This window comes from Conger conger, chromosome 6 (assembly GCF_963514075.1).
Source record: "Conger conger chromosome 6, fConCon1.1, whole genome shotgun sequence".
Lineage (NCBI taxonomy): Eukaryota > Metazoa > Chordata > Actinopteri > Anguilliformes > Congridae > Conger > Conger conger.
The window spans coordinates 59,925,205-59,946,816 of record NC_083765.1 but is presented as its reverse complement, the minus strand read 5'-3'; the positions used below and the strand labels follow the sequence as shown (position 1 = coordinate 59,946,816).

Below are 21,612 nucleotides of genomic sequence, written 5' to 3'. Positions count from 1 at the left end.
TATTCTCAGTAGTCGCTGTATTTTTATGCGCATTCTATGCCTTGCAAGCCACACAGCTTCGCTTCTCAGGTTCTGCTAGGGGCAGGTAACTTGAGGACACGGCGCTGTCCAATGAGCTAGCGGCCCTGATGACGAAACTTCGAAGTGCTCCAGACCGCCACGCCCCCAGCGTGGATAGAAACAGCACTAATAAGAGAACTGTATACTGTCACAATGCAGGGGAGAGGATAGAAGCAACTATGGAAGTTTTCACTTTAAACCTCGTTAACTTTTTAAGCGTTTCGTTATCAGCAGAATTACTCTGAAGTGGGTACGGCTCATTATTTGCGTTCATGTTTTAACATCCATGTTTTGAATAGTTTCCCAATCAGGATGTCAATTTAGCAGAAAAGCCGGTTCAGATCTTAAAGTTCAGATCCAACGAGATCCGTAGCTACCTCCTTTATTAACAACACACAAAGAGATCTAGGGAGCGTTTTTTTTTTTTTTTAAATCAGTTAATTTTTTGAATGTCACAAAGATACTTTGGGGACTTTTTCTCCTGAACGAAATGGATCACTTTGCAGCCGAGTGCCTTGTGTCAATGTCCAGTCGTGCCATTGTCCATGGCCATAAAGGGAACAGAGAGATCAAACCAGAAACTGCGTCTGCACAGAGATACGGAGAGGAAACGAGGGACCCCATGACAAAGGACAATTCGTCTCTCTTTGTGGTGGCGAGGATTTTAGCCGATTTCAACCAGCAGACCCCTACCGGTCTTGCCGACCAGGCAAAAATAAAGGAAGATAAACAGCAAACACCCTCAAGAGTGGATGGAAACGCTGCCACACCTACCGCCATCTACAGCGACCCGGGTCACAAACAAAGAGGCAAACGGGCGAGAGGTCGAACCGAACACGAATCTCCCCTGAAAAAGCATAAATGCCACTATTCAGGTTGTGAAAAAGTTTATGGCAAATCGTCCCATCTCAAAGCCCACTTAAGGACACATACAGGTCAGTTCCGTTTTGAGCAAGTGTTTGCTGTTCCGCAGAATGAAGTGCACTTGATGTTTTCCAATGGTAAAATGATCGGAATACATGTTTGGATTGTCACTGTGGGTGACTGAAAGGCTACTAATGAAAATAAACCACTTTAGGCATATACGATTAGATACCCCGAGCTCCACCCACATAGGCTACTGTAGCTACACGCCTTGTTTTCAGTTAACCGTTGCACAAAGACAATGCAAGTTACACATCGTTTAGAAACGAAATAACTATTCGATGCGGTGGTTTCAAATATTATACACGTAACCTTATTTTGCGCAACGGTAGCCTATGCTACAACCGGGGGTCACACTGATGGCGAGCTGCACGTAGCCTACTGTAACGCCCACGATCTTCAGGTGATTGTTTCGCCAATCCAGTTCCTTTTTACCCGACGAATAATAAACATATCCAGCATTTAGCCTACAACTATTGCGTGCCTACAATAAAAGGAAATGTAGCAAACGTATATGGACCCGTGTTCGCACAAGGAGGTTTGAAATGTAAAAATAAGTCGAAAATGTGGAGCCCTGTGGACAAGTGCAATAAAACCGACGCTTTAACCGATCAGATGGAAAATATCCACTTAGCGCACAAGACTAGCAAGAAACTTCGCGATTATGAGCGAACTTCTCGGAACTAGCTAGCGTGCTAACTAGCAATGCAGTATTGGCGACGAACAGCATCATAAAATTCGCGGTTGGATCCACTGGCAATCATATGAAACGTAACCTACATCGTTTTTATCTTCTAACGTCGTAGAGCAGCTGTTTACGATGATTAGATGTAAGAAAACGACGAAAAAGAAGAAAAGAGGGGGCTGGTGGTTCTGCAGTTGCATGTCTGACTCTTAAGCTCTTTGTTGTGATGTACCACACCCCCGCCAGACAGACTGCCAGCTGATCTGGCCAGCAACAGACGCAGCTAGCAGAGCTCAGAGAGGCAAACGAGGACGGGGCTGAGAGGAGGGCTGTATGAATGTGGTGGGCATATTTGTCACGTTTAAAAAGACCACTTTCAGCCGTTTTAACCAGGTTTCAAAGGACCGTTATACACTTAATGAAGTCAATGCAGCAGTGGCGCTATGTGAAAATGCCTTAAGTGTCACCGCCTCCTTGCGCTCTCTCAGGGTGCGCGCGCACGGACACAGACACAGACACCCACATCTCAGACAACTTTGCATATACAGTCACACATCTTCCCCCAATAAGTAAATAAATACATATTGTTTGCATATTAGCGTATTCAGATTTTGTTTTACTGGTCTATTGTATTGACAGTATGATTATGCCACATGATGCCATTATGAAATGATGGATTGATGTGATTTATAAGCACGATAAAGAGTGTAATTTATTCCTATCCCTCCAAGAAGATATAATTACTATGTACAGTATACATCTGGCCATTTTCAATAATATATATATTTAAATTACAGCATTACAGGATTGTAATCTTAGGGTTACAGCTATAACTCTGCCTCATCTTACATTTCTTTTGTCTCTGAGGATTTCTTGTTCCTCCAAATATCCGGACAATGGTTTCATTTGTGTGACTGAAAATATTACACCCAGATAAGGCAATTGACCCAAACAAGGGCCAGTGGCCAGCAGGAATGCACATTATTTTTAGATTTGTTTGAGGCAGACGTGCATGCATGTAGATTTTATCCTCTGGAGTTCATGCTAGCAAGAAAGTTTAATTTATTCTCTAAAAAGAGAGCTTTTCTTCTGCCAGTCTGAGGGAAAATCCTGTTCCCATTAATCTATGAACTATTATCTATTATCTGTCAAAGCCAGTGATGATAAATAGGCCTACATTTGTTATTAGCTAAGAGTATACCCAGAAGTGGCTCTGACAACTTCCATTGAAATGGCTTGTTGTGTCTCAGGAAAGACATCCCATAGTAGACTGTAAAATGTAGTAGTCTAGTCATTTATTAATTTTGGAAATGTCAATAAAATATGTTTTTAAAAAATCTCTGATGCGTGACGTGTCTTCTACCATATTTTAGGCTGTGTGACTATTATTACTTGCCATCAGATATGTGGAGTGGCAGCCCCCGGAACAGTGGCAACCCTCACAGCCTAACTGACTAACTCTTAGACTCGGTTTCTGAGACCGTGAGTTGCTCCCATGGGAATATTTAATCCTTAGTGGGTAAATAAAATGTGATGGTACCAGTTTGATTGTCCATGGATTGCAGACCCCCATCCCCCAACATACACCCACCACATTTCTTTTTACATTTACATCATTGACTAATTAATTGGTTCCCGACTTCTTTATCTTAGGAATTATGGGAGAATGTGGTTACAGATATCAGATATTGGGAGTTTGCAATTTCATGCCATCTGCTTGCATGCTGTTCATTTATAGTCAGCACAACAGGAACAGGCTGTACAGACGTTTGTCCAGACTCCCTTGAATGCAGGTTTTCAACTGTGGAGTGCCATCTCTAACAGCTGAATCCTGGTCACCCAAAATTTGTTGCTTGTCTCAAAGTAATGCCAAACGTCTATAGAGGGTTAGATTATAGTTTAATATATTATGAGGTACATCTGGTTTGACGCTGTTAGAGATATTGCAGTTGGAAAGGAAGGAAAGAACGAATTAAGTTGTAAAAACTTGCATAGCAAGTTGACTGTATGGCTGTGTGAGAATGAACTTTCAGGGAACCTTGTGCTCACTTATTAAGCTTGAGAAGAGTCATTGCTATGTCATTGTTGTAAGGGCTGCTATTGCTTTCTCTCTTGTAAAAGTTATTGTGGAGACCGCTAGTTATGATTTAGTGCATGAGACTGCCGCTACAGTTCTTAACAGTATGAATTCTGGCACACAGACCACTAAATGAGCCAACAGAACAATTGTGTTATTAGTATAAGGCAGTGTTTGATTACTTTTATATTCTTATATTGTCTCCAAATGTAGCCTACATCAGTTTTTTATTTATTTTATTTTTTTAAGAAGAATACGTGTCGATGCTTGATTTGTTAAATTAAGGTTCGTTCCTAGTGTCTCTATATTGCTGCAGTTTTTAGCTTTGGGTGAGCTGTCATCCTTGGAAGGCACTTGAGGAGACGGTGTTTCGACGCGGCGGATAGACCGCCTGCTCCATTGTATTGTGCGCGTCTGGACTCTTTGTGCCGCTTGACCAATTGTGGGGGGCGGATGGGGGCTTTTGCTCCCGCGCCGCAGGTTGAATAATGAGCCTTTTCCGTCTTGTTTTGTTTGGGTAATCAAGAAAGTGTGGGTCATTTGAGTTCATCTCCTGCTCAACTAACCTGCACAGGCATGGACTCGCTTCCATGAGAGCCGCAGACTTCCCTCCCCAGACTCTACTAGTGGAGTGCAGATAGCAGACAATAGAGTGGCTTTGTGTTTCCCTTACGAGAGCACAGGTGCAGCCCCGGGTCCTAAGAACAGTCGGGCTTGTGTGCCCTTTGAGGTAGGTACTTACCCTAATTCAAATCTAAACAGATCCGGTTGCGCAAATAACTCGTAAAATGCACGCTATCTTAAGTCGCCGTGGATGAGGCTGTCGGCTTAGGCGATAAATAATGTGAATAATGACAGGGATTCCCGTCCCACTTAAACGGTACGGGCAGGATGAAGGCGGAGCACAGAGTTCTGCCGAGCCAAGAGGAGCAGTGTCCTCACTCAACCCCTGTAACTGCTACACTCCCCCTCCCCCCTCCAAACCCCCCCCCCCCCCAAAAAAAACGCTCGAGTGTCTCTGCTTTCAGCAGCTCCTGCTGAGTGTAATTTGTCTTAACACAGTAGCATGCGCTGGATCACAGTTAGCTTACCATTGGCATAACCCAAGCACACAATGTCTTGCCTAATATAACTATAGTGTTTCAAGAAAAAGCCAGTTTCGCCCGAATAGAAAAAAGGAAAATTCGATAGACTGCATAATCACCTGTTCTGACTCCTGCAATTTTGGAAAGCATCATGCTGAAAGCGTAATGGCTTCCTTATGCTACAGACAGGGATTCAGTTACAGCACAACAACCAATAGCACACATTCTGCAAATGATAGCGTATAGAATTTGTTTCCCACAGTTTGAGCTTGACTGCAATTGGACTCTGTTGACGAGAAATGTCTTGGCAATTGATAGTTATCTTCACGGCAGTCAACCTGCATGTTGTGATTAGTCTTTACTGTAGTCTGTCACTCTGGAGTACCATGTACGTGGATGTATGTCCTACACTATTTGCACATTCTACAGCTTTTCTCAAAGGCTGACTGTGCTGTAAGGGGGGATTGGATTTGTCTCTGTCAGAGCAGATTAAGGGACGTAAGTGGAATTTTTCCAACCAAATCAATTTTGTGAGCTTATTGAAACCCAGAATAGACAAAGTGGCAGCAGTAATACAGTTAGAGTTTAGCAATACTGAAAGTACATGCTAACAGGAGCTTAAGGTTCTAAAAAGATTCAATTAATTTCCACACCCCTCAGCAAGCTTTCCCCAGTTATAACAAAAAAAATGTTTAAAAGCATCTGATGTAGCCAGGAAAGCATCTGACTTTTTGAAAATCCTGTTCGGTCGCTATCTAGATCCAGTGCACTTTCATAGGGCCTTCTCTAGCATACATCACTACCAGAAAGGAATATTTTGAGCGTTTGGTTTTCACACATACTGGGGAAACCTCCCAGGGTAATTCACAGCAGCCATTCAATCGAGAGCCACACAGGTGGATGGGCAGAGCCCTAGAGGATTCAGTGTGAGGTCTAATCAGTTTCAGAGACTTTGGCGCAATGTTTCTGAAACAGACCTGTAACTACATGCAGAGGTGCTACCTTTAATTATCATCCCTGATTTTACTATATATTACATAATAGGGTTGTTCATACCCTCCTGAGCCAGGCTGAAAAAAAGGGAAAGTATTTCTTGACATAATACAAGTGTCTGGAATGACAGTGACAATATGCTGCAGTGAAATGAATCGGTGGGTCTTAGGAGGATATGCTAAATATTTGAACACCATTTATTTATGCAGCTTTCTCTCTCCTTTCTATGGAAGTTTTTCCCACGGAACAATTTTTTTACTTAATTACTTTATTTCTCACAGTTGTGACTTTATTTCTTGGAATTCTGACTTTTTTGCAATTGGGACTTCTCGGGGGGAGGCAGTAGTCACCTCTATGGTGGGTTTATTCTAGAATGTGGGTGGTGACTAATGCCTTTATTGACATGCTCTTTTGTAATGACGTCCTGCTTGCAGATTCTGCATGGAGACTTGCAGAAGTTATATGCTCATGCAATGCTTGTGCAAAAGCTCAGCTAAAATCATGTAATATTGCTAATTATATTGCTATCTAGCTAGCAAGCTTCAAAATTCCACATTTAATCAAACAGCCTCAAGTTTGCTTATGGTTATGGCAGGTTATACTTTGATAACATTACTGCTGCAATGTGCCATGACCTAGGTACCATCAACATGCACCTATTTTCTATTGCCATATGTTCCTTATATTGTAGCAGTGGCTAGCTAAAACCGCTAGGGGCTAGTTCATTGTTTGTGTCATTGGGTTCACGTGTGGGTAGTCTACTGCTGGTAGGTATAACTAGATTGTCACTGAATGCCTAGCTACTCCAGTTACTGGACATCAGATTCATGTAAAGGCAATCAATGCTAGAAATAAGGTGGAAATTATCTTTTTTATAAATGACAAATCATTGAATATGTGTGGTTATTCAGTGCATTTTCATTTTTCAATTTAGTCTATCATTGAACTGTACAAATGTTTTCATGTGCGCCCGTTCTTAGCCATTTTCTGTAGTGAGGTGAAGAGTTAACTGCAGTGTCCACTCAATGACATTAATGACTTCGACATTCCCTTAGCCTTTCCTGTAATTGATGCTGTAATGCAGTATAGATATGCAGTCAGTCATCTGAATTGCTTTCTGGTTCACTATTGAATAAGTGTTTAGCCATGATGCTTAATAGAGAAGCCATGGTTGTTAAAGTTGACTCTTAGTAAACTCATTGGATCCTTAAATATGGTTTGATTGGGTGCTCATGATTCTGCCTTGTGTCTTCTATTTCAGAATCAGTGCTGTGGTGAGGGTAGGGTTACACTGTCTCTATAATCTCTTTATCTCTTTTCAAATTCATTATGTGATATTTACGTTAAGTTATCAGTCAGATGTGTAGAGATGTGTGTTCTTCTCCCAGGTCCTATTGCATGAGTAGTGTTGCATAAACTTATGCAATCTTTGTCTCATTTGCTGTGTGTGTGTGTGTGTGTGTGTGTGTGTGTGTGTGCTAGGCTGAGGAAGCTGCAATGGGGTTGAAGGGTCCCTCGCCCCGTGTGTGTGTGTGTTTGACATTGAGGGGGCTGTGATGGAGTAAGGAGGGTCTTTCCCCTTGTGTGTGTGTGTGTGTGTGTTAGACTGAGGGAGTTGCGATGGGTTAAGGAGGGTCCTTCCCAGTAGCCCCAAGCAAATTATTTCTGTGGATTCTAATGTGGATTCTAGTCCTGGATATGCAGATTGTAGTCATTTGGAACTATTATACATGACATATTTACAAACAGTCAGTCTTGATTGATGCCTGAAAGAGAGGTCCCTTTGTTTTCAACAGGCACTTATCTAGGCCATCTACTGTGGGGATACATGCCTTATAACAACTGTAGATGTTAGGAGGTCTACTGAATTTGCTTTCTCTTACATTTTGTTTGTAATGGAATTGTCTGCATATGCAATGGCTTTGCTTTTTTATCTTTAGTAGCAAGTGCAGTACATGGCCAGTGACTTAGCTGACTGCAGAACATGGTCTCCATAATGTCAATGTAATGTTTCTGTATTTGTTCTGTATGTTCTCATGTTTATTCGTGTTTATTATCCATTTTTCATAGTTACCTGGTTTATGTTTTCCATTACAGTTCTCTATTGTCCTCCCCTGTTATGTCTGCGTCTGAATGTTTGCCAGTCTAGTCACCCCTCTGTCTGCGTGCCCCACTATTCAGGTGTTTACGGTATTTTCAGGTTTCCAATTATTTTCGTCACTCACGTTTTCTTACTTCCTGCTTTGTCTTGGTAGTTAAATGTTGTAAAGCACTATTCTTACTAACTACTACTAATCTAGGTTTTGTACAGTACTAATACGATTAATACACTTACTGTCTGTCTAACTAACTAACTAACAATCACTTTTATTGGGTAGTTTAGAAATATTCACGTTACTAACTCACTAACGTAATCTCTTAGCATTTCTGCGCTGTTCTATAACTCCGCCTTCCTATGCTATCCCTTGTTACTCATTTGTTTCAGCGAAGTGTTCGCACCTGTCTCTTAACTATCACTACGTCTTCAACCTGTGCAATGCCTACTCCCTAATCCGGAGCCGTATGTTTTCTACATGTTGGTTTTGTGCATCCAGTCCGCATTTTCGTCTCCCCTCTGTTATTATGTTATTAACCCATTATGTTTTCCCACCTGTTGTCAATTTGTTTAGCCCACCTTTTTCTCTGCCCCGCCTAGATTGTCACCTTCCCTCTTGTATTTAAACCCCATTCTCAGTATGCTTCTTTGTCAGAACGTTGATCGTAGTAAGTGCCGATTTTGTGTAAGCCTTATTATTGAGATTCATGATAGACACCCCTTTGCCTTGACTTCTGTACCTGCCTTGCCGTCTTGTTTTGTTTGCTCATCTGATCTTCTGGTTTTTCCACGTGTTGTTTTGTATTTTTGACGACGAGTTTGTTTTTGCCCTTTTGTACCTTCGCCCTGTGATTTCCTGGATTTCGACTTCTCGCTTGTTTTTCGACTATTCTTTTGCTTTTCGTTCTTGGCTTTGTACTGGATCTCATGGCTTTTGACCACTGAACATTAAACTACGATTTTTGGATTATCCTGTGGTCTGTGTCTGGGTTCTCTGCACCGTACATAACAGTATGTTCTGACCACGATGAACCCAGCAGACCAGTCCCAGCTGCAGTCCGTGCTGGGGAACCACGGAGCTGCATTGGGACGCCAGCAGCAGCAGTTGGACTCGTTTGCTCAACAGCTGCAGGCAGTGTCCGACTGTTTGGTTAACCTGACCGTGACCCTCCAGTCTGCAAACTCCAATTTCAGCGCTCCACTCCTCAGCGCTGCGGCTGCTCCCACGGCACCACCTGCTCCAGTGCATGAACCTCGCCTTCCGCCCCCGGAGAAGTACGCCGGAGAACCGGGAGAATGCCGGGCTTTCATTACCCAGTGCCAACTCATCTTCCAGCTGCAGCCTTCTACCTTCCCTACTGAGTGATCCTGAGTTGCCTACATCATCACACAACTCACGGGACGTGCTAAGAAGTGGGGAACGACCGCCTGGGAGGCTGGACTACCCTGTGTCCATGGAAGAGATGAAGCGAATGTTTGACCGCTCTAGGCATGGTCGCCAAGCAGCGCGTGAGATTCTGCACATGCGTCAGGGGGAACGCAGTGTGTCGGACTTTGGCATCGACTTCCAGACTCTGGCAACATCCTGTGGCTGGGCTAGCCAAGCCCTTTACGACACCTTCCTAAATGGCCTGGCTGAACGAATCAAGGACGAGTTGCTGACCCGGCAACTCCCTGACGACTTAGAGCGGCTCATCGCATTGGCCATCCGAGTGGACTCTCGCCTACGTGATCGTCGCCGGTTCCAGAGCCCAGGTCGTCCTGTTCGGTCTCGAGGGGAGACCCCCAGAGTCTGGTCCAGTCCCTCACCCCGGGAGGAACGCCCTACCAACACCGGAGAGGCAGAACCCATGAGGGTGGATCGTGCCCGGCTGACCCGTGAGGAGAAGGAGCGGAGGATGAGAGGCCGGCTATGCCTCTACTGCGGCCAGGAGGGGCACTTCGTCTCAAACTGCGCAGGAAAAGCCAACGCCTGCTAGTCACTGGGGGAGCACTAGTGGGCGTGACTCCTGTTGAAGTCTCCTCCAAACACCGCACCTGTTTCCCGGTTACCATCTCCTGGGAGGGGCAGACGAGGAAGGTCTCCGCCCTTATCGACTCCGGAGCTGAAGCAAGTTTCCTGGACCGCGGGGTGGCCGCCAGGTGGGGCATTCCACTTACCCGGATGCCCCAGCCCCTGATGGCCAATTCACTCAGCGGCCAGAGGCTGGCCAGCATCACCCATAGAAGCATTCCTCTCAAGATGCTAATCTCCGGCAACCATCAAGAGGAGCTGGTGCTCCACATCATAGATTCCCCTCATTCCCCCATCGTCCTGGGTCATCCATGGCTTGGGAAACACAATCCTGAGGTGGACTGGGAGAGTCATGGTTTCCACCACCTCGTTCCAGGGATACATCATTTCAACCGGCAACATCCACATGGACCCCAAGAAGGTTACAGCAGTGGTCGAGTGGCCTCAACCCACCAGTCGCAAGGACCTGCAACGTTTCCTGGGGTTTGCTAACTTTTACCGTCATTTCATCCGGAACTACAGCACCACTGCTGCTCCTCTTACTACCCTCACATCCAACAAATGTATGTCAATTTGTCAATGTCAATTTGTTTAGCCCACCTTTTTCTCTGCCCCGCCTAAGTTCCCTCTTGTATTTAAACCCCATTCTCAGTATGCTTCTTTGTCAGAACGTTGATCGTAGTAAGTGCCGATTTTGTGTAAGCCTTATTATTGAGATTCATGATAGACACCCCTTTGCCTTGACTTCTGTACCTGCCTTGCCCTCTTGTTTTGTTTGCTCATCTGATCTTCTGGTTTTTCAACGTGTTGTTTTGTATTTTTGACTACGAGTTTGTTTTTGCCCTTTTGTACCTTGCCCTGTGATTTCCTGGATTTTGACTTCTCGCTTGTTTTTCGACTATTCTTTTGCTTTTCGTTCTTGGCTTTGTACTGGATCTCATGGCTTTTGACCACTGAACATTAAACTACGATTTTTGGATTATCCTGTGGTCTGTGTCTGGGTTCTCTGCACCGTACATAACAGTCAACTGGTGCATCAGACTGAGAGAGTGCCCCTGGCAGCCCCCTTTAGTCGTATTTTCTCACATTTGTCCCCTCTTGGCCTCCCAGTGTCACTCCAACAAAGGGGAGTTCTGCACCCCTTCACCGCCACCCCTCAAACCCCTGAATCCCAGGATTCAGACCTTGCCTCTAACCACAGCTAAGAGCTGATACAGTGGTACACACAGACAAAGGCTATAATCATATATTTTAAGTGTGTTTGCTTTTCTGTGAGTGACCAAAACCTTTGTCCTATTGTAAGGTTAATAACGCAGACCTACTCCCCTCCCAGAGGTCTCCTGTATATAATGTTCAGATATTTTCCCTGATAAAGGGATTCCATTCTGTAATTGAGCTGGCTCCTGCATTTGCTGTCATTTACCTCAATCTGGATTAATTTTGGCGGATAAACTAAATTAAAACCATTAAATCCCATGGGTGTAGCAGTGAAATGTAATCGCATCATATTTCTGTGAGAAGATCAAATTTGGGCAAAGGTGTTGAACTGGATTGTCAAATGCATATAGCCAACCAATACCTTTCCCTGGGAAACATTGTTTGATTTAAGCTTATAAACGCTCCATAAAACGTCAAAGATAATGAGCAAATACGCCTGATAAATTGTACATTGTGAGATAAATTACTGATTGCCTTTTCTTGACGCAGACCTTTCTTCCTTTGACTCCTTGAAAGTAAGTGCAGTTTAAATGGATTTTTCTCCTGATGGCCAGTTCATTAAAATTGATCTCTGGTATCAGCTGAGCTTCCGCCCTCCGCAGTTCTGATCTCATGTGCCTTCTTTCGGATCTCTTCTGTCTCCTCTAAGTTGACGTCCACTTTGTTGTACGTCGCTCTGGATAAGAGCATCTGCTAAATGCCTTGTAATGTAATGTAATGGGAGGGAGGGAAGGAGATGGTGGATGCACTTATCCTGCTCAACTTTCCCCTTTGACCTCAGCACAGTGGCAGCTACCAAACGTCCAGCTGATTGGGGTCAACCCACCCAGTTCCCCAAAAATACATTATGTTTTCCGGATGTAAATAAAACCAAAAGGATTCTTCCTCCCGGGCTAATCCGTTTGAATGCCCAAAGATGATATGAAATGCTGTTTGAGTTCCTGTCCCCCATGCATTCAGCACTGAGCACCTTTTCCTATGTGCTCAACTCACCCCCCTCCGTTTTCTTTTTTGGAGTGTCTTATTGTCATGCCACACAGGCAGGTGCTTTCATTTTTAAAGTGTTGTCGGCCCCTCTCCCAGTTGGGTTGGCTATTGTTTTATGAAAACACACCTTGTAAAGAATCTTTTAAAGAGTTTAAAGAATATACTTTACAAGAAAGACACTGAATATGGGAGGGACTATGAGTCATTTCCTTCATATATATACCACTCTGAACAACAAACCTCGGAAGTGAAACTCAAATGTAACCACGATTTCCATATCATTGTTACCTGCAGTTTTCAAGGGTCTTGCTTTTGTGGAGGATGTTCATGAAAGAACCCTTTGCTTTTCCTCTTCCTTTGCTTTTCGATTTTTTTCCAGCTGCTTGAAGGATGGAAACAATGCTTGAACAATAGAAACACTGACAGCCAACCAAAACCCCTCGAATTTACAGGGCATCATATCCTATCCAAAATGGCAGACGACATAGCCGAGAGACTATTTACAGAACATTATTGTTCATCAGTTTTGATCATTATCGTTATAGCTATCTTTATCATAATAGTTCTTGGTGTAGACAGGCCTATGGAGATACCCTGGGTATGGAGAAAGGAAATTAGCATAGCCCTTGGCACGGTGGTTGCCTTGGAGAGTGGCAGTTACCCAAAACATGGGGAGAGTCTAAAGCAGTGTTTCCCAACTCCAGTCCTCGGGACCCACATGCCAGAAGGTTTTTGTTGTAACCTGTAGCTCACACACCTGATTTAACTAATCAAGGGCATTTTTGTGGTTTGATTGGTTCATTCATTAAATCAGGTGTGTGAGTTACTGGTTACAACAAAAACCTTCTGGCATGTGGAGTTGGAGTCCTGGAGTTGGGAAACACTGGTCTAAAGGATGAGTACCTTCAGAACATCTCGAGTCTCTGAGGTGGAGATGGTATGTTGGGGATGTCTGGTAATGTGAGTACACTGAAGCGGGGGCTGCCAGGGGCAACGCTGCGGTCGGTTGATGTCGGTCATTTGTTCAGCTGAATGTCGGCCCACTGCCTGAGAGGTAATATCACCAGCCCCTACATGTCCACAGGGGGCGCAAAAGGTTCTGCCTTTGTCCATTTAACCCTGTGGCCCCCCCAATGTGTTGCTTTAGAGGCAGATGTTTCTATTTTATTCAACTGTTACTGTGCTAATCATTGTGTAACAGTTGTGTCACGAAACGCTGTAGCTAGCCTACATAGCTGGGTTTCTTGGTCATGTGCCTACGCTATTCCAGTAAATGAGCCTTTTATTTTGATGCAGCCTGAAGATAGTTCCTTCAGGTGCTGTTATATTCTCCACATACATTTGGCCTAGAAATAATGTCTGCAAAGCCAGTATACTGGATCTTATGAAATCAGCTGAGTGAACTGTGATACCTAGATCGATATCATTGTCCCTTCAGGCTCGAGCTGAGAAGCGAACAGATCGAACTGGTTCCTGTTGTTTGTGCAAAAGCTCCTGTCGATGCTGTGTATGCTTGCAGGGCTTTCCATTACCTTAGTTGGTTAGCCTGAATCAATGAAATAGACATGCCTTCTCCCCACTCTGCAGCACAATGTGGCATAGAGATGTTTCAGCAAGCTGCCCGAAGGCCATAGAAATGAACTAGCTCAGTCGTCTCATAACGGTCCCCTTTCTGCCTCTCGGAGACGATAAGTGGTGGTGGTGAGGGGCGGGGGGTGTGAGTTGAAGGAGCAGGACGTTCTGTGCCTGAATCTCACTCCACTCATGCAGTGAGCGTTTTCCTGTTGATATTAATGGTGTGTGGTTGAGCGCAGCTGTGGATTATGGGTATCACGCAGAGTTGATTTAAAGGTGCCACGGTAATTTCCCTGTTCTGGCGTTGGGGCGGTTGCCCTGGCTTAGCTCCAAGTTGCTTTCACTGTCAGACACGCGGGATCAAGGCGTTCAGTTCAAAGGGCTGGAAGGTCCTGTTGCTGAAGAAGGAAGAATACTTTTTTAAAAGTGTAGCCTACTGTTTAGTAGAGCACTGAATCACAGGAAGTCAGATCCTGTCTTGGAGATCAGTCCTGCTCTGATCATATTTCAGTGTTTAAGCCTCGAGTAGCGTTTGCACACACAAGACACACTTGTGCTCTTCCGCAGATGAAAGGGTGTAGCCGACTGAGAGTGTTGCTTTGATCATGTGGCTCCAGTACCTTATGGCAGTCCTGTGCACTGACTATGGCATGTACTCAGTCAAACTGCATCGTTTTACCATTTTACAAATCTTCCATTTCCTCAATAGCATTTTTAATTATTGTTAGGCCATTGCTCAAAAGTGAGATCCATTCCATGAGACCAGTGGTTGAAGTTCAAAGGAGCTGGTGATATTACCATGATGACGCAATATAAGGTCCTTCTAATTAGATTTACTAACCTACTGAATGGGGAGCACATTGCAACAGCAGTAAAAACATTTCAAAGCTTTCAGTATCTAGTCTGGATCCGAGGCCCTGTGATTGCCTTTGGAGTCTGTTATTGGAGTTTGTCAACATGACGACCAGAGTTGTGCCAATGAAAGTCAAGGAGCTGAGAAATACGATTTAAAACAAAAAAACCTTGGAATTAACAATATCAAATTTTTGGACCATGATTAAGAAGAAAGAGGGCACTGGTGAGATCAGTAATCACAAAGGCCCAGATAGGCCAAGGAATACCTCTATAGCTGACTGAGGAATTGTCACCATAATTAAGAAAAACGCCTGAAACACCTGTTGAACAGATTAGAAACCTCCTTTTCAGGAGGCAAGCGTGAATGTATTAGTGACTAGTGTCTGTAGAAGACTTCACGAACAGAACTATAGAGTATGCACTGCAATATGCAAACCACTAGTAGCTGCAAATACAGGTTGGCCAGGTATCTGGCTGTGGACATATGTGAGCAAGATTGTCTTGTATCAGAGTGATTGCAAGAACAAAGTGAGGAGGCCAACAGGGACTGGCCAAGATCTAAACCAACCCCCTCATCTGTGAAACATGGTGGTGGGGGTGTTATGGTATGGCATGATGTAACTGCTCATAGCAGCAGCAAAATGAATTTTGAAGTGTACAGAAACATTATCTGATGAAGTTTAAACTCATTACATGGCACTTTGTCCTCATTAGATGGCACAAAACCAAAAAAAAGTCAAATGATTGACTGGCCAAATAATTCACTCAATCTGAATCCTGAATCAATTGAACATGTGTTTCATATTCTGATGAGAAAGCTTAAAGCAACTAGCCCCAGAAACAAGCAGGAGCAGAAGATGGCTGCAGTACAGGCCTAACCAGAGAAGAACCTCAGCATCTGGTCATCAGATCTGCATCAAATATGTAATTGTTTTGGATTCATTTATTTTTTTTACCCTTTACTGAGCTTGTCTGGTATATTGGAACCTATGACATGCTCTCAAAAAATGCCTCTGGTGCTTCAGTCGGGCACAGAAAAGTATTTGAATCAAAAACAATTTTGTATTTAATCTAGGTCTGCTGGTGATGCCCATGGGTCACAGACTTCCAGCAGTCATTGCATGCAAAGATATGTGACCAAGTAATGACATGACTACTTTCATCTACATCAAATTGATATATCCCAAATATTATGGTGCCCTAAAATAGGGGGGCTATGTATAAAAACGAATCTAATTTCTACATGGGAACACCATGAACCTTTGCCACACGTAAATAGTTTGATCAGAAATCTGAAATTGTGGAGTACAGAGCCAAAAAAAGAGAAAAGGTCTTCTCAGAAGAAAAAGAGCTCCCTGTATATACTGTATGTACGTACAGTATATATATATATATATATATATATATACAAACATATATAATTATCCTCCTTGGACTGTCTCTGCTGCCTTTCCAGGAAAGAGAGGGCAGGTTTCTGGCCTCTTGCAGTGTGGCCAGTAAGTAAACACCACTGTGATGAAAGGACTAGCAGAGTCCACATTAAGATCTTTGTCATTACCTTACGTAGCAATTTATGTGTTCTGATTGGCTCAAATTCTCAGCCATAAGAACTAAATTAAGCTCTGCGATGATCTGTTAGCCCCCCTCCCGTGCATTTGGGGTCCGGTTTTCATCTTGTGTTTCCATCTCAGCTTTTGCTGATGCAGGGACCTGGGCCATAAGTGAAGTCATTGATTCCATTTTCTGATTGTGAGATGCTTTCGTGTCTTCCCACAAACATCAGCAAAAAAACATATTTGATCAGATTCAACTCACTGCGTCGCATACCTTTGTTTTGCCAATGTTGGCTGGTTTTTGTTTTCGCCTTAAAATAAGCAACCGATTCAGACCCAAGAAACAAGGTGATGCAATTAAACTGTAATCAACTGCTTTCATTGATCAACTAAGTGCTGAGTAACAATGAAAGCCAGCACACCCTGTGGCTCTCCAGGACCAGGGTCTCTGACCCCTGCCCTGGCTGAGTAAACTGGGGATACAGTACATTATTTGACTTAAAAGGGAGGGCAAGGATACTGGTGACGGGTGCTAACTGAGAAGCCACTGAGATCCAAGAGGAGCAATGATTGGACCATAGCCGTCCTGTGGCTGTCCATTTCACCTGAGTTGCTGCCTCTACTGTCATCCAAAATCTCAAACCAAATTCGGCTGCTGACAACATATCTCAATGATCTTTATCTGGCAGTAGCAACAATTTTACGCCAATTTGTTTTTTCTGAGTCAATTAAATAAAGAAGAGAAAAAACAGTGACCCAGTGGCACTGAGTGGGAACATTTATATAACCCTCCCACCTGTGACATAAGCACATTGCATGGGTAAGGGGGAGATGCTGGTGTTGAGTCGGCAGGCAGGCCTGGCATAGTGTTGTGTTCTCTGCCTGATGTAACTGCCTTTCGGGGTAACTAGGTCACTGTGTTCAGCAGAGCCAACGTCCAAGCGCTTCCATAACGACACTGCCCATTCTGGGAAAGGCAGGTCACACTGTTCCTGAGAGGGACTTGCTGACTGGCTGCAGGATCTTTCATCACAGTGAACGTTGTGGCCTTGGGGGCGGGGGCGGTGTATTGTGGAGAATGTGTGTGTGTGTGTGTGTGTGTGTGTGCGCGTGTGTGCGTGTTTTGACTGTGGGGGTAGGGCCAGGGCAGAATAGTCGGAATAATCAGGAATAATGCAGGATGAGAGTTCTGAGCTGAGCTATTTTCGAAGCTTCTCCAAATTTCTGTGTGTGCTTCCTCAGTCTAAGAGAAAATTAAACTCCCCACCCCACACAATTTCCCAGAAAATCTAGAAAGCTTATCCCAAACAGTTAATGCACCTTTATATTTGTGAATTTCTGGCTTACAACATAGAAAATTACAAGATGGAAAGTTGTCATATTCTGATTATGGTGATTTCTGGCTTGTGTGTGTGTTTGTGTGCGTGTGTGCATTGGTGCATCTGTGTCTCTGTGCATGTGCATGCATGCATGTGTGTTGGGGGTCGATGAAAGCTTTGTATGGACAAGGGGGCCACAGCAGAGTGTGTGTACTCATGCCTGCATAGCCTTGCTTAAGTCCTGAGGGCAGCACTTTTCAATGGCTATTCTCCAGCATGTTGTCACTGTGCATGGTGGTGCAGTGCTGTCTTTGTGTGGGGGTGTCTAGTGACTGCACAGATGTACAGAGCCCACCTCTACCCCCCATGCCTGGGTTCACTGCTCAATAATCAGATTGCACAGCACAGAGAATGGGATTATGGGTCTAGTTTTTTATAGAGGGACTGGGCTCTATAAAGGGTAGGTGGAGAAATGTGGGGCCATTGCCCTCCACCGCTGTTTACCATCTCTTGTGGACAGGAAAGAAGATATTTGCTTAAGAACCTTGTCAGCAAGTTGTTATTCTAAAAGAGGCCAATGGCAAGTCTCATGCTTGGGTTTTCAGGCATGCCCCTTGAATCTGTACCATCTATAGTCGTCTGTGTCTTATAGAAACAAACCAAGAAAAAGCTGGCCCTAACACTAGACAGGGCATTGAAAGATGATGAAATATAAATGTTATTTTATTTTATTTTATATTATTTTTTTAGTTAGTTAGTTGGTTAATTAGTTGTTTGTTTGCTTGCTTGGAGCAATGACCTTTACTTTGTCACAGGGTTAAAAACAAGCAACAGATGAACTCCATATAGACGTTCCAGCCAGAGCTGATGAGTGCTTGCATGCATAACGATATAATGACAAGCCACCCTCCCAGCCATTGAGAAATTTGATAAATGTGAGAAATCTGTGGCCAGTGGACATATCCCCTCAGCCCTGTCCATCACCACACTGCGCTGGGCTGTGTGATCACCTGGGCGGTTACTCTGTTTCAGACAGGCTTCTACAGCCACTGGCCTCCGTAGCCACCATGTTGATGTGAAATATTGATGCTGCAGGGATCAGATACCTTGGCTGACACAGGGCCCTGCAGCTAAAGAGCAGGGCCTGGGTTTTTATTCGAGCCCATAACTCACAGAGGGACCTCTCTTCTCCAGGGACTCTTTCGGTTATTAGGCAGCCATTGAGCTCTGAGGATCAGCTTCTCAGTGAAAATAAATCCATTCAAAGTGAATAAATCGTGTGGACTGAAGTGGGCATCTCGGCTCAGATTAATCCGTCACATGACCCATGTTGTGCATTCATATCCTGAAGTGATGACGGGATTAAGTCTGGCAGGTTCACTAAAAGTGTTTGACCACTTTGTGTCTGTAGTACTTTGAAAGTGTTTCTGAAGAATTTTTTCTTGTGTGTATCAGTACCTGTGAGTATTTGATGTTCTTGCTGTGTGTGTGTACAAGCAGAGAGGTGACCCAGCAGGGACTGTGATTCAACAAGTCTAAATGCCAATGCCTCTGAACAATGTTATTGAATTGATTGAGACCAGTAGAACCTTAGCCAGTGAACCTCGCCTAACAATTATGGTGAAGAACTTTCTAGAAGACATAAAAAATAAAAATGAAAATACAAGCTTGGGGGAAAAACATGTGTGTCTGTGTCTGTGTCTGGTCTGTGTGTGTGTGTGTGTGTGTGTGTGTATGTGTATGTGTGTGTGTGCCTATGTGCCGGTGTGTCTCTGTGTGTGTATGTGTTGTCCAGGATGCAGAATATGTCTGACCAAAAATATGAACAGATAAAAAATATATATCTTTTTCTGCTTTCTCATGAGAGAGAAGAATAAGAAAACCACTTTAGGTTATATAGTCACATCTGGGCATCGTGTGGATTTGCACCAAGACCAGGTTTTTGGTTTTGAGGAGGAGGGCAGAAATGTCTGTGTCTCATAGGTGGTTGGAAGAGGGGGCTGGAAAAATAATAATTAAACTGCCTCTATGTGGGAGGTTGACTGGCTGATTGCTTGAGGTTTCCAGAAAAGATTTTAATATAAAACATAGAAAATTTACCTATAATGTGGTTGAAACTGGAAATGACTGGTTTTGGGAGGAAGATGAAATCATTATGTTTATGGTTACAGTTCTGTCAGACATCCCTTCAAATTTGTATTTGGAGTACTGTTAACCCCCCTCCTACCACCCTACCACCAAACAATCACGATTCATATGTGTCATATGTGTTCTACTCAATGCAAAAACAAGTGAGAGAAATCCTACAGAATTTTGGTGTTAGATATATGCATAGGACATTTCTTTTTCTTGATGAGCAGTAGCTTGGCCAAGTAGCTTATGACAGATGTATATGTAAAATCGTATACACGGGCACAACATTTTAAAAATAGCTTAAATGTTAACACTGAGATGTACAGTATGTGATGCATGCTTCTTGCTTGGCCTCAGAGAAGTGGTATAGATAATCCCACTTTTAAGGCCTGGTCCACCCCATGATAACGATATTGATAACTATAAATATGTTACGGTTATAGTTGTGGTTACTGTTATAGTTCTGGTGTGGTCTGGGCATTAGTGACACACAAGGCGAATATGATGCCTGACCCTTGACCCCTCGCTGTCCCTTCTCCTTCCCCAGGAGAGCGCCCCTTCCCCTGCACCTGGCCCGACTGCAACAAGAAGTTCGCCCGCTCCGACGAGCTGGCCCGCCACTACCGCACCCACACGGGGGAGAAGAAGTTCGGCTGCCCCCTCTGCGACAAGCGCTTCATGCGCAGCGACCACCTGACCAAGCACGCCCGCCGCCACTCCGACTTCCAGCCCGGCATGCTGAAGAGGCCCCACGGGGCGGGCGGGGCCCGAACGGGCTCCCTCAGCGACTACAGCCGCTCCGACATCTCCAGCCCCGCCCTCAGCCCCGCCAGCTCGCCTTAAACCTCTCCCCTTCTGGCACGTTCCGCCAGACCACACCCGCCCTAGACCCGCGGAACTAAAGTCCTTTTTTTTTTTTTTTTACCCCCTCAACCTTTGTGTTGCACAGTGTGTTGGCTTTCCTTTGCTAACTCTCTCCGCTTGCTGTACTGTACTGTACTGTAATGTACTGTGCGTAACTGCCTATTGTAGTGCAATCTCTTGTGCAACTCGAAAAAAGAAAGAAAAAAAAGACACACCTTTCCCAGAGGTGGCAATATTTACATAGTATATGATATGTATGTATTGTTTTTTAGCTTCTGGTATGTTTTTATTTCATTTTTTATTTCTTTCATTGAAACTCAGTTTCAGTTTCAAGAAACAACAATGACAACAGCGACAACCGATTGATGGATATTTAATATTCTTCACCTTTATTTAACATGGGGGGGACTCATCTACACCTCAGGATTTAATACAGTTGTTTTTCTTAACTACTTAACTTGACTGCACAATACAAGCATCACTTTACTCTGAAATTCAACACGCTTGAATTTTGTGCCCTGCTCAGGGATGGCCTCCTTAGCTTGAAAGAATGAACACGAAGAAAACAGAACACATACTTACAGCAGCCTTACAGTCAACAGGATTTGCACTCTTTTTTTTACATTTTTATTTGACTAATTTCTTCGTTTTCTCACTGGGGGGAAACTAGCATCGGATTAACAGTCAGTTAAAGGTTTTCAGGGTTGTTTTTTCTCTTTGTATCAGGATGCAACTTAGACAATAGTTGGGTGACTTCTGTGAAAGAACGCCCATTGGTTTATTTTTGAGAATACAATTCACTTTTCTGCAATATCAAACTCAAACTCAATCTCAGACCTCATTTTTGACAGTTTATCGATGACCACGACCACTGGGGCTTAGACAGGGTTTTTTTTTTTTTCAGTTTTGTCTCATTTTCGTCATCCCATCGCTACCCTTTAAACTCTGGAAGTGGAAGTAGCAAATGTAGTCGCAGCTTCTCCATAGAAACAGAGAACTAAGGATGGTTGTTTCAAAGCAGCCATTTCTTCAGCAGGAACTGCACTTCTACTCATGCAAGGCGTCTTGCAGTATGAACACACTTATGAGCTGTGATCCAACAGCTTCAGTTTTGGTCAAAATTCAGTGATCCTCATTCCTGGTCCTGGAGAGCCGGTTGTCATTATCGCCTTCAT

The 21,612-nt window shown here is 43.9% G+C and overlaps 1 protein-coding gene across 1 annotated transcript; it reads left to right on the top strand.

The window, feature by feature from the left end:
* Window positions 1-219: 219 nt before the first annotated feature.
* On the top strand, window positions 220-20,931 carry LOC133130934 (Krueppel-like factor 13). Its single transcript, XM_061245945.1, has 2 exons — window positions 220-995; window positions 20,121-20,931. Exons 1-2 carry the CDS (start codon window positions 551-553, stop codon window positions 20,414-20,416), a joined length of 741 nt encoding a protein of 246 aa, XP_061101929.1. The 5' UTR covers window positions 220-550; the 3' UTR covers window positions 20,417-20,931.
* Window positions 20,932-21,612: the final 681 nt, after the last annotated feature.